This window comes from Protopterus annectens, chromosome 14.part0 (genome assembly GCF_019279795.1).
Source record: "Protopterus annectens isolate FY-2018-M chromosome 14.part0, PAN1.0, whole genome shotgun sequence".
NCBI classification, from domain to species: Eukaryota; Metazoa; Chordata; order Ceratodontiformes; family Protopteridae; genus Protopterus; species Protopterus annectens.
This window is the reverse complement of record NC_056748.1, coordinates 1,013,999,427-1,014,013,692: the sequence shown is the minus strand read 5'-3', so window position 1 is coordinate 1,014,013,692 and position 14,266 is coordinate 1,013,999,427. Positions and strand designations below refer to the sequence as shown.

Here is a 14,266-nt window from a genome sequence, read left to right as displayed (position 1 = left end):
TAACATGCACGCTGACCAATGAGCATGCATGTTTTTGAATATTAATGGGGGGTCATTGTATAATGGTGTATTACTATGGTGCTAACCATTGTACAGAAGATTGTGGAGACCTCTGACATCTGATTGCTTTGCATAGGCTACCTAAGAAAGGAAGAGCAGGAAGGCAGTTTGAGATGCAGAATAATAGGACAGGACACTAGGAGGAGATCCATACTGACTGAATAATCAAATCTGCTACCTGTGGTTTGAAAAGTACAGCACCATAGATTTAGTGCAAGCATTTCTTAAAAATGACTTTGAGCACATTTTGAGGATGCCACTAAAGAAAATAATTTCTTAAGTATATCCTTTATCATTGTGAGGCTATCAGACCATGCTGAAGTAAGGGAGTCTGTGGCAAAAACTGTTATCTCTGAACTGTTTGGATTCTTTTATCCTGGTGAAGGAAGAGGAAAGAACCCATACCTAGAACTCTCTTATAGTACTAGAGAAACTGCCATCAATTAAAGATTATATATGGGAGCCTGGTCTGTTGGGATGCATTATCACTTCTGGAACAACTGTGGAGATGTATCAACAATTGTCTTCTAAGAAAAAGAGCATTTAAGTTACATCAGTCTTAAACCTGGTGTTCTCAGATGTGAAGATGGAGAGGATCTCAGACCTTCATGTAGGCAAACTTTTGGGAGTAAGTAATCAGTAACCAGTGCACTTCAGGATCTGTTTACAGATTATAGCCAATTACAATTTAGAGATTTCTTACAGGAGAGAGAGGTGTTGTCAGAGTATACCAGTCTCAATGGTATGTGCTTGAAGGAAGGGTGGAAGAACAGCAAGGATGCCTCAAGACTTCCATCAAAGAAGTGGCAAATATGTGTGTGAAATTAATTTGCAAATCTGAACGAAACAAAAAATTAAGAAAACTCACTCTCAAATAAGTTGTCTGTGTGGGTGAGGGGAAAACTGCAACATTATATAGACTCTGCATTAAATGGTAATGCTTCCACTTTGCAGCCCTCATCATATCACACTTTGATCACTGTGTACATTTTTAGAAGGCACACGGAGAAAAGCCACCAAAAACAATGCATGAGATGGGGAGTAAGGGATATGACTGGCAGTTAGAGTTACTAGAGCTAGAGATGTTCTCCCTTGAAATCAGACTAGAGGGGGGACATGACACTGGTGCACAAGATCATGCCAGGAAGATGTGAAGGGACCATCCTGAATCAGAAGGTCAGAGGGGGAAGAAGGGGGATAACCAGCAGATTGTAGTGACTAACTACTCTTCTGTATCTACAAATTATATCTTCACAGAGATGGTTATAAACCCATGTCATGTATTACTAGACTGGGTGGTGGAGAGTGAATCCACAGAAACATTCTAGAGGAATGGGACAGGATTGTGATGGTACTGAAACCCATGTCATGTATTACTAGACTGGGGGGTGGAGAGTGAATCCACAGAAACATTCTAGAGGAATGGGACAGGATTGTGATGGTAATGAAACCCATGTCATGTATTACTAGACTGGGGGGTGGAGAGTGAATCCACAGAAACATTCTAGAGGAATGGGACAGGATTGTGATGGTAATGAAACCCATGTCATATATTACTAGACTGGGGGGTGGAGAGTGAATCCACAGAAACATTCTAGAGGAATGGGACAGGATTGTGATGATAATGAAACCCATGTCATGTATTACTAGACTGGGGGGTGGAGAGTGAATCCACAGAAACATTCTAGAGGAATGGGACAGGATTGTGATGGTAATGAAACCCATGTCATGTATTACTAGACTGGGGGGTGGAGAGTGAATCCACAGAAACATTCTAGAGGAATGGGACAGGATAGTGATGATAATGGGGAAGGTAAAGATGAAAGGAAGCTAGAAAGTTAAATGCACCTGGAAAACAGAATGGATATGCTTATCATTACATTTTGCCATAAATAAAATGTAAGGTAGTAAATGCAAGGAAACAGAGGAAGAAAGTCAGGAGTATTAGCATTTAAAAAAGAAAGACATTGGTAGGCATAACAGAAGAGCAAAGGCCCCATTAGAAGAACATGAAATCAGTTCTGTCAAAAGAGAGAAAAACTGAAGAAAAAGCAATCAGTTCTGTCAAGAGGTGAGAAAAAATATTGATACATAACAGTGCAAGGAAAGTGAAGTGACGCTAAAAAAGTGGATGGAGGTTGGTCAGGAAAAAGTGACAAACATCAGAACTGCTGTTAGGATGGGTAGTTCATGTAATGCTTCATTATTTTCTTTCTTTTTGGGTATACATTTTACTAACACAGGAGTTCTTCCAGAGGGGTTAATTCCTGAAGTTACCACTCTGTTTAAGACATATGGATACTAAGTTTTCTTTGCAGCTTTTTAATTGTTTGTAAATGTAGAGGTGAGCATGGCATCCTTTTTAAATGGGTCTATTTGCAGGGGACTTTTGCAAGTTATGCCTGGGTCTTCTACAAATTGAAATTGGTTTGCCCTAGAAAAGCCCCTAAAGATACTTTCATGTTGTGTGGTGGTGGTACCACTAGGCCTTACATAGAAGATGATATGTGGACAGATGTAACTGGGAATGGGGAGTTATGATGATTTTCATACCTTACTTCCCAAGGATTAGCATTTTTATGTTGATGGTCTGCTCATAGTGGGTGTGAATCCTAGAAACTTGAGCACTGGCAAATGACAAAAACCTTTGAAGTTATCTTCAGACATTTTCTGTTATTTTTCCCTGTCCCTCAAATATTCATAGTTTATCTTTTGTAGCCAGGTTAGCCCTACTGGACAGACCCCACTTCCGTGTAGAAAAGTTCCCAGTAACAATGTTAAGCATTAGTATTTCTATAATATGTATAGTAAAATGCCATAATTATTTCATAATGATCTTGCCGACTGCACCTTTTCTGTTCTTAGGGTACAAGACCCTTAGTACTTAATGACTCAGTGACAGCGAAGGAACATGGAGGAATGTGGGTTCATCACTTATTACTGATTCTGAATTGGAGTTGTTTACGTTGTACCTCTCATAATTTAGCTATCACTAATGCAAATACTCATCAGGTGTGCTGTTGCAATACATGTCTTCTTTTGCATCCATAAGTAAAATATGTTGTGTTAGAAGTGTGTAGGTAATCATCCCTGGCGTGATGAAGCAGTGGTTAAGATTTCTGTTTCATAGTTTGAAGAAATGAGGTTCTTTTCTCACTTCTAGTCACTGAGTTTCCATTTTCTTGCTGTGTTTATGCGGTTTGTCTGTGGGTCCTCTTGGTTTCTTCTACCACCCAAAATAATGCTTTTGACTAGATTCTGTAAATTGTCCACATGAGCACAAAGCATATAATTTACCCTTTTCCTTGCAGATCTGATCTTAGCACTCACCTGATTAACAAATAAAATGAAATCACAAATATAAGCAAGTGTCAGTACTGCAGTTCATACTTTGATGTTCATTACCCCAGGACATGGACAAGGTTAGTGCTACAGAAATTACTTTGATGTCCATTCTCCCCAAAGTTGAGAAGGTTGGCTCTTGATGACTTAGATCTACCCCTCACCCTTGGCCTTCTTCTGCCCAGGTCTTTTATAAGACCTCAGGCTCCACTAGTATAGTCTGTTTCTGATACCATTGACCTCACCCATGACTTCTTTAGGGCAGCTTTGCTCTTCAGCATTACTAAAAACCTAACTCCCTGAAAGCCCATCCTGTGCTCTTAACCCCTGCAGTTAAATGATGGGTGTGATGGCTCCATCATTGCATATTGTCTTGCATTTTGTTTCTGGCGCTGGACCATGCTCTGTTAATTATGTGTGAGGTACCCAGGAGATTCAGGGTATGAGACCATAATATTCTTTTTATCTGAGTTTGTCCATTAATAAATGTGATTACTGATGGAACATAAAATAGTTTGCTGAGAATTTTCTACGTAGATCCTTCAAATGGTGGAGTCATATTAAGTGAAGATTTATCTTGATACGTTAGTGAAACTGCCTTTCCTGTTCAGATTTTGTTTCCCCTCACAGGCCAGTATAAAATGGTTGCACTGACTGTTCTTGAAGAAGCTGCAAAAAGCATGAACTTTTGCATTTATTTCTGTAACAATTTGTAACACTGCCCTTGCTAAAAAGGCCTGCTGCTCTTTTATCATCTAAAACTATGATGTCACCCACCCACAGGCCACAGTGTAATCATATCTGCATTTGTAGCCCCTGTTTACTCGGTTGTTGTGTTAGAAGTTCATATAAACTAATGGTTTATGTGTTGGAATGATACCTTATGATAATTGTACATTTTTAGAGGCTCCATTTGTTTTACAAGTCACTCTGACGTCCACCTGAGAAACTTACCTTAGACAATCAAAATTTAGTAAAAACTGACTTTCTTACAGGAGGTGGTAACACTGGATGAAGAAACTCTCAGCACACCTTGTTACTGTCAGCTAGAGCCCCAGACTTGCCACATCCTTCTTGACCAGCTGGGCACCTATGCATTGGTTGGGGAGTCATATACAAGGTCAGCAATTAAGAGGCTACAGCTCGCCATTTTTGCTCCTGCCATTTGCACCTCTCTTGAGTACAACCTAAAAGTCTACTGCTTGGATGATACACCGGATTCACTCAAGGTAAGAATATGTTAGCTGGGGCTGATCTTTCCCTGCATGGTAACTGTATAAATTAAGTCAGTCTGAAAAGTATTGGGCATTACTTAGCATTGTATAAGTCATAGTGCATCCTGGTGTCTAATAAGTGGCCATAATGTCTGGATACATTCTTTTGGAACACTTGTAGTGGAGTAGCGTGGCTTCTATCAGAGAACACAAGCAAGAGGATATCTGAGCAAATTTTGCAGCAGGAATTATCTCCAGGCAATATCACAAAAGACTGATGAGTAGTGTTAGCTGTATGGAAGAGGCTGATGTTGGATGCCAGTTATTTTCTTTTTATAAACATGAGTCAGATGCTACTGCTAACTGATTTCTGGATGATACAACCTTGAATGTTGCCAAATATTGCTTATTTGCTGCATTAGGATATTATAATAGTAACTTATCTGTTATTTATACAAGTGAATGCATTCCAAGGCCTGTTCCCCTCCCTCCATTTGGAGAGTCATTGTTTGTTTTGCACAGTAGCAAAAATGCAGTTCTTGATACACCTATTTTATAAAAAAAATACATTATGTAGCTACCATAGAAATTTAAAGCAGTACCGGCCGAGAATCAATCCGATGCATCTGCAAAGCCACTCTGTGAACGTGAACATATATTTTTATTAAGATCGTAATCAATGTTTTGAAATATTTAAACCGATGACTACAGTGCTGGGAAAATGTTATAAGTTTGGCAAATTTTCTAATCTGAAATTTAACAAGTGTGTAGTAAATGTGCAAAGGTACATGTTCTTACCTGCATTTGTTAATTTACATTTTGTTATTTCCTCATAATGAGTAGTGAAGATTATCGTTAAACTACTATATGTCAAAATGCAATTTGCTGGATTTTAAAAACACCCTGTCAGCAGACTGTACTTTGATATTCACTCACTCACTCACTCACTCACTCACTCACTCACTCACTCACTCACTCACTCACTCACTCACTCACTCACTCACTCACTCACTCACTTGTCTGCTTATTCACTCACTTGTCTGTTTATTGTGAAAAGGTAAAACTGCTCAACATCAGTTCAGTAAAAATTGCTAAATTATGCAATAGATCCAGGAGAATATGAGCAGCACAGAACAATCTAGTTTCATAGAGACATTTAATGTCAGCAGTAAAAGAGATGAAGAGTGATTGGGAGTCCCTTGTCAAGCTTAAGAAGGAAGCTGTATTCGCGGTGGTTACTTGCGAAGGTAGTTAGAGATAACTATCAGATAGGCTTTCTATATTCATTCTTTTCAACTGCCAGTTTGAAAAACTGAAGCCTAAATATCTGTGCCTAACTTCCGGCCTGATTGTTAAACCCAAAGGGTTAAGACTATGAACTGTTAACAGACTTCATCCAGTAGTCTGAGGTTTGATTCCCTTAGTCTCTATTTACTTGAATAAGTCATTTAACCAGATGTTACTTTCCACATTTACTGAATACTTTTGTGTGTCATGGAGAAAACTGGAATATATTTAGTTGAGTATAATTTACTTGAATTTGTAGTGTGAATGCATGAAATTTGGATACTGAGATGAAAAGATTTTGAAGCTAGGAAGAAAAAGAAAAGAGAGATTTTTATATGTAGAATAAACATGTCATAAGGATCATTGTTGAAAGGCATAAATGTGATATAGTATGGAATGTCAAGTCCTGATACATCAAAAGACAATCTCAGTAAATAAAAAAAAACTAAACTACTTAGCATCCCTCAGTAAAGAGGGGCCAGGACTTTCATAATCCTAATGCAGAGAGTTTTCTTCCTGCACACCCCTTAGTATAATGTTCTCAGAGAATGCATAGCCTTTGGGGAACAGTTAGTGATTTTTTACTGAAATGGCAAGTCGATCTACTGGGACTCAAGAGGCCATTAAAATCCTGATTCAATGGTTGCAGGCATCAATTTTCTAACAAATATGGAAAGCAGTCTGATATCCCTATGAGATTCAAGGAGTGGCTAAATGCCCTACTATAAAGGAGACTGTTACTGTCCAGCTGAATGCCCTACCATAAAGGAGACAGTAGCAGTCTTTAAGTAAGGGGTTAGGGAGATGTTTACAAAAAGGGATATGTTGAACTACTAGATATTTATCGCCTGAGGCTCTGTACTATTCTCCTGCCAATGACACATTCAGAGGTGTTTTGCCATGTCTCACATGAGGCAGATTCACAATCTCTGTCTCTCGAAAACACCAGACAGATTCTAAAGAAACCCTGTAGCAAAGCCTGGTATTACATTCATGGAGGAGACAAAGGGATTTGTGGCAATCCCACGCCTGAAAAGTGTATAAAGCAGCATGTGGTAGTGCCAGGTCTGAAAAGTGTGTAGAGTAGCATAGTCTCAAGACAGGTGGTTCATGGGAAAGTGTAGAAAGAATCCAAGTTCCAGATGAGCAGGTGACTTGCTGTACTTCATCATGCTTTATTTTGTTGCTAGCTCTGTTTACATACCTAGCTGGACATTTGTTTCTACTTTGATGCAGAGATAAAATGGATTTTAAACTTTACCATGCCATTCTTTTTCCATCTTACAGGAAGTACTAGAGCTTGAACGAACACTAGGAGGATACCTTATACAAGAGCCTAAAACACTCCTCTTTAAAGACAGCTATCACAACTTGCGTCTTTCAGTTCATGACATTCCACACTCACTTTGGCGAAGTAAACTACTTGCAAAGTATCAGGTAAGACTACACCTCCCCAAGGCAGATGGAGACAAGCACTGATGCAAATATAATACTTACATATTTGATGATTTTTCTCACTTATTTGGCATATAATGATTGGTTCACCAAACCTATATATATATATATATATATATATATATATATGTATATATATATATATATATATGTATATATATATATATATATATATATATATATATATATATATATATATATATATATATAAAAATATGGTTCTACTTTGGTCGAAAACACATTTGTTCGAAACTGACTTCACTAAGCACACTTGACTCAAAGCTCACTTCACTGAAAACTCATTTAGTCGAAACTCATTTAGTCGAAAGTAATATATGGCCTTTACCCCACTGTAGTGCAATCCTGGAGTTAAAATATAAAGTAAGGGGGATGTGCGGGGCACAATCCCCCACATTGTGGGGTGTGGGGGGGCATAACCTTCCACATAGTTTGAATGTATATTGTCTTGTGGAAAGAGTTGTTTATTGCACTTGTCAATATAAATGTCTATGGTTTAAAACATTTAAAATAGGTGGGGAGCTATGCTCCCACACCCTGAATGTGGGGGGCTGTGCCCCCCATCCCACCCCCTTACTTTATATTCTAACTCCAGGACCACACTACAGTGGGGAAAAGACCATATATAACTTTCAACAAAATGAGTTTCGACCAAATGAGTTTTCAGGAAGTGAGTTTTCAGTCAAGTGTTCTTAATCAAGTGAATTTCGACCAAAGTAGACCCATATATATAGATAGATATAGATATAGATAGGTATATAGATATAGATATAGATATAGATATAGATATAGATAGAGACAGAAATATATTATCATGTGATGTGGATGCCAAGAAATTCACCGAGAGTGAAGCTTGAGAGGTGAATATTGGCATTTATGTTGAGAACACCTAATAAGGATTATCGTCAGTGAAACGCAATCATTCTCTGTAGTGCATGAATATTTATTCTTCCACGCACTACCAGTTTCCTCAAACAAGACGAAATGTGTAAGAGCATTGTTCAGGAACAAACAGTTTATGACTAAACATACCAAATCAACCATCACAAGGACTCATCTTCTATCCATCCTCCTCTATGCCGCTCCCATCTTGACTAATCTCCGCCAGTCCGATCTAAATAAAATGGAATCTTGCTATAACAAGATTGCCAAGTTTGCTACTGAAGCCTCATATAGGTCCCACCACTGTCTATCCCTTAAGCAGCTCAATTGGCTTGAGTTGCCTCATATACTTCTACTCAATCAACTCTGTAGCACACAAGCTGTACTACCTTCTTGAGATACCCTAAGCTCTTCAGCATCTAATTCAGCCCTACATTCCATCTAGAGCCTTAAGATCTAGTAACCAGAACCTCATAATTGTCATCCAACATAAAAACAATGCTGGCAAATCCCTGTTTGCCAGCACCATTGCCAAAACCTGGAACACACTACCAAGCCAAATAACTTCTACTACCTCTTTTATTCAATTCAAAAAACTCCTGAAAACCCACCATTTCAGTAATTGGCTATGCTCATACTACTCCTGAGGTTAATCCATGCCAAGAGAATGTTTCAGGGTTTCAGCTAAGTAGAAACAGTTTTCTTATGAAAGCTTGTTAACCCGTTGATATTTACCTTATAAAACTTATAACTGTAAAAAAAAAAATGTTTTAAGTTTATGTACCTCAAATATTGTCTACTGGAAGAATTGTTAATTTCTAACATATTGTGTATGAATGCTATATGTATGCTCTATTTTTTCCTCTCATACTGTATTGCTGAAAATGGACCTGTGTCCATTCGGACTTTCCCAGTAAACAAATGTTAAATAAATAAATAAATAGTATTTTAATGAAAAGCGACATAGCTGCATATATGCCTTTTAAACTTCTAATCATAACTTAACTACATTTTCAAATGGATACCACAATATGCTCCATGCATGTTTCTGGCCTTTATTTATGTTCAGCAAACTCAGGCATAAATGTCTGTAATATTTTGCAAGCTTCTATAATGTTTGGTTCATGTAAAGGATGGGTAAATGAATCTTCCTCCTCAAGAAGAAAAATGCAGTTTGAATCAAGAAAGAATTGCATTGAGTTGAAACAATAGCATAATAAAATCTTATGTATTTTTCCATAGGTAAAATTGTTTGACTGGAAATATGTGTAAAAAAGAAAAAAATACAGCACTGGCAATGATTAACTGGCTGCCATGACTTCATTAGGGAACTGCTTTTGTTAAATCCTCACACCTAGAGTCATAGTGTAAGAAGAGTGTATACGTGATATTTTCTTTACAGAGGAGGAGTAAAAGTAGACAAAATAGCCAGCAATAGTAGCACAGACTTCTCTAAAATTGTCAGGATAAGCTAAGTTAAAATCCTGGGTACGAAATTTATAAGGCTTCTGACTTTTGTCAATTCACAGACCACAGTTTTCTGACTTTTGTCAGTACATAGACCACTGTTTTCCTGAGCCCCAAAGAGGTAATAGATGGGCACTGAAATCTCCTAATCCAGACAGAAGGGAGTAATCCTCAAAGAAAGGCTAAACCAGTCCATAATATTACAGAAGTGAGGTTAAATGTGGTAAATGCATACTAATACATATTTATTGAGTACTGCAGACAAACTGCCAGTTATAACATCCATAAGATACATTATAAAGTTTAGCTGGGACAGTGATATTAGCTTTAGGGACAGTCCTTCAAGCCTTACATAACATTTTGTTTATTTTAGTGTTTGTTAACCAGAGTTAAGACTCATTGATATGAACACTTTTTAGCCTCTTCCCAGGAAATGGAAAATGTATATAAAGAAAATAAATAGGATAAGGAAACTAAAAATCCTATATAGGAAATTTGTAAAACCTGTATTTTCTCAGTTCAGTTTTTCATTTGGCACTAGACAGCAAAAAGGGCAGTGAAAGCATCTATTCTATGCACAAAGATTAGACATCAAAAAAGAGAATTATTTTTAGTTGAACATTTTCTTTCAGAACTACAGTCCAGCAGAAAACACATTACTGAATACTTAAAATGCAGAAGTTCAGTACAAAATGTTCAAACATATCCATTCATACAATTCTTCACAGAAGCACCCTTTCATATATTTAGCAAATTGAGAAATTTGCAAAGTATTGTGAAGACATGTATATAAATTATTGACTTTGAGGTTGTTATATCACAAACTGAGGAAATTGACATCCCACAAACATCTTCAAACTGTAGAAATTAGTAAAGCCACCGAAACATCCTTATTACAGGGTGCTTTCAATATTCTAAAACAAATTTAATTCTTAAAACACACACACACAAAATACACAATATGCAAGATCACTTCCCATTCATCACCTTCCCATTATTAAAAATATTATAAAGCAATATGAGGTTTTTCCTTTGTAAAAGAAAGTCATGGAATTTTTTAATGAGACAAAACCTGCTACTCATCCACCTCTATTCAGCGAAGACTATATGTTTGGATTTCTAGGACACATACAGCCACATGAAACTCAACAGATTGTTTCCTGAGACTCTTTGAATTAGGACTGTTGTTCAGGGCCGTGTCATTTTGACTCTACAGCTCTCAGAAAATTCACTTTCCCTGGAGAGACAATTGACTGCTAGTGGTCAACAGCCGGAGTGGCCTTGTAGTTGGTAGTTACACTGCCGTGGATTTGTTTCAGTTTCAGGGACTCACCAACAACCACCTCAGTTGTGTCTTTCCATCTCAGATCTTTGTGCTTGCCATCTTCACGATGGAAACCGTTTCCTTTTGCACACCTCTATCCTTGGCTATTTTCTTACACATGCTGTCCTTATTCAGTTACCTCCTCTGAATCATCCATTTCTTATTTGAACCATGTTCTGGGTCTCATAGTTGTTGCAATACAAATGGTTCTGTTTGTAGAAATGTGAATTTGACTTTTTTACCATGCAGTGAGGGCCCAATAGTCCCAACACTCAAACCTGATCTGCTCTCCATTCAGACTTTCTGAGGCATGCTAGAAGAAACTCCTTTAGTGTATCCTTCTCTGCTATCTTCTGCAAGGCTGGTCCATCCAGATTATACATTCTGAGCCTCAGACACAAGCATGCTGTTTTTTTATGAGTGATGACTCAATTTTAAGGTAGAGCAAGGTCAACTATGTGTGGGAGGATGTGTATCTTCACTCAGTGTGAAAATACCTTTTTATCTATCCAGTTTCCCAGGCATAGACATGCAATTGACTTTGTTTCTCAGCTTTGGCTCAAAAGCACTCTATGTGCTTTCCTACTAGTCCACTCATACCCTAGCTTCTTATTACATTGAAAACAAAGCAAGTTGTTTTCATTCTGAGTGGCCATGGCACATTTGGTTCCCCATTTCTGGCTTACTCAGTGGTTCTTTCATGTCATATCATGCAGTTTAGAAGAATTGGTGGTTTACATTCACCCTTCACATTCTGAAGATAGTGGTAGGACTGCTCCAGTTCACCTGATTTGAAGGCTTGTGTTGTGGGGCAGTGACCATTATTTGCACTCCAAAGAAACATTACACAGAGAACACATACTCCAACAAGTGGACGCATTATTGTGCTGTTGGTATCTGAGAGTGTGGTGCGCCATCTCTTGTTCTGGACAATTGCATCTCTTTCTTTTATGCTGGACTCTGATGTTTTACCATCAAATGTCACATTCAGCAATTTAATAAATGCCTGTCTAAAATCTTTAAGTCGTCAAAATTCTTTCTCAATGATAGTTTTCCTCCCCCTCATCTTAAAGACTTGTTATCCTCACCAACCCACCCCCAGGACTTCAGTTATATTTTAGATTGAAATAGATTCTTCTGGCTTTTGAGCCTGCTGATTCAGTTGATTTGAAGTTACTGTATGGAAAACCATTTTCTTAGTGGCAGTTTCATTGGTAAAATTAATTTTGAAATTTCATCGCCTAGGGATTGCGTCCCTTAACTGATCTTCTTTATAGGTACTATTTTAGTTTTTTTTTTTTAAAGAAGTAAGCTTTATTTAATTTATTAATGTACAAAATAGAATGTGGTTTTTTTTTTTTTTTTTTATAAATGTTGCCTCCACTGCTTCCTTGGACTCTGGGGTATCACAAGCTTATGATTTGCCAGTGCATTTAATGTGTATAAGTATGTTTTTGACTATAAAACCATTTGATTCTAACCAGGTGTGGTATGTATTATCCAAAGTGATGTTTTATATTTGTTTACTTTCTTTTATCATTGGCAGTAGCAATTAAAGTTTAACAACTTAACATCTTTGATATAAAGTTTATATTGACATAACCTCAACACTTTTTGTGAGTTGTGTCACTTCTAGATTGTTTTTTCTGATTTAGGATGACAGACTCATTAAGTTTTCTCTTGCGCTATTGAAGTTTAGTACACAGTTGGGAAAGGAATATCAGTTGCTAAAGAGATGTGATCTAGAACTTGTTCAGAAATAATCTGCAGCTTGTTCAGAAATAATCTGCTTTTGAAACCAGCCTTCACTCCGCAGTCCATTTTAAGACTTCTTAACCTTGAAACACACAGTTCTGTCTTGGTCTGAAACCTTCTGGAAAACTGGAAAAACAATTTTCTTGGAATGTTCAATCTTTTGGAGGGTTTAATTTACTTCTGTTTGAAGAGTTTCTTAGCTTTGGGTTCTTTGCCATGAAGGAACTTTAGTTATTTTTGCGTGTGTGTGTGTGTGTGTGTGTGTGTGTGTGTGTGTGTGTGTGTGTGTGTGTGTGTGTGTGTGTGTGTGTGTGTGTGTGTGTGTGTGCATGCGCGCGTGCATATGTGTGTTTGTGTGTGTGTGTGTGTGTGTGTGCATGTGTGTGTTTATTTCTGTGTGTGTGTGTGAAGTTACTGCCTTGCATGTCTATTTTTTTAGATTTTCTTTATTGTTGTTATACCAAAGTACAGCACATATGGACAACCAGAGTAACTCTGTCACCCTTGCCTCTGAATGAGGTGGTAAATTGTTCTGTAAACCAAGTTTCTTTTGTTCCATTTATTATACTTTAGGCAAGATACAAGGGACGTAAAGGCTAATTAAGAATCAGCATTACATACACAGATTAGTCAACAGGAACCCTTTTCAACTTTGATTTTACTAAGTAAAAAAAATGAAAGAATTAGTACTTGAATAAAGAAGAACATCAAACATATCAGATAAGAATTAAGACAATGAGCAGCATAGTTAAGGTAATAAAACAAGTCTCCTTGTTGAGGGAAGAAAAAAGTTGTGAGTACTAAAACGCTTACAAATTCATTTCCAGTTCAAATTCACCAGAAAGACTTTATGCCACTTGGGAAAAATTAGTCCATCGGATGTCATGTAATATGACTGGGATTAGTAAGAAAATGCAAAAATCCAGCAATATGGTGTAAGTTTAAGATGTTAGGCCAAAGTATGTCAGGACAGTCTTCATTTCACCATCCAAGAAGGCACAAATACCAAATTTGTTCCAGATGAACCCTTATACTATAGGAAATGGTGGGAGAGAGAGAGGGGTGACAAGACACTGTTTGCTCCATTTCTTTCTGTGTTGCAGGGGTGTGCATAGATGCTAGAATCCCCAGCAGAGATCAGAGATCACACAGAGGTATTTGCAGCTTGGAAGCTGTTATCTTTAAGAATTTTGTCACTTGGTCCTTCCTTGGAGGTCAATAATCATTCAAAGTGGGAAAGATGCGAAAAAAAGTATGGGTAGAGGAGAATATTCATAGTTTCTAATAACTGTGGCCTGTGCCTTCTTGATATTAATAGTTAGATCAAGTTGTTGAAGCCAGTTGTTCATGACTGAGAGTACATTGGCTAAGTTAGTGCTAATGGCAGAGTATGAAAGGTATGCATGTTGGGTCTTCACTGTACATGATAGCACTGATACTGAGAAGGTTGAGTGTGATAGTA

At 37.5% G+C, this 14,266-nt stretch overlaps 1 protein-coding gene across 1 annotated transcript in view; it reads left to right on the top strand.

Annotated features, from left to right (window-relative positions):
* The window catches only part of UNC5B (unc-5 netrin receptor B), a 1,477,685-nt gene that overhangs the window by 1,418,856 nt on the left and 44,563 nt on the right, over positions 1-14,266 (top strand). Inside the window, exons 13-14 of the mRNA XM_044056822.1 lie at positions 4,398-4,631; positions 7,191-7,340. Of these exons, the coding sequence (XP_043912757.1) occupies positions 4,398-4,631; positions 7,191-7,340 (384 nt within the window). The remainder of the gene's footprint in view (positions 1-4,397; positions 4,632-7,190; positions 7,341-14,266) is intronic.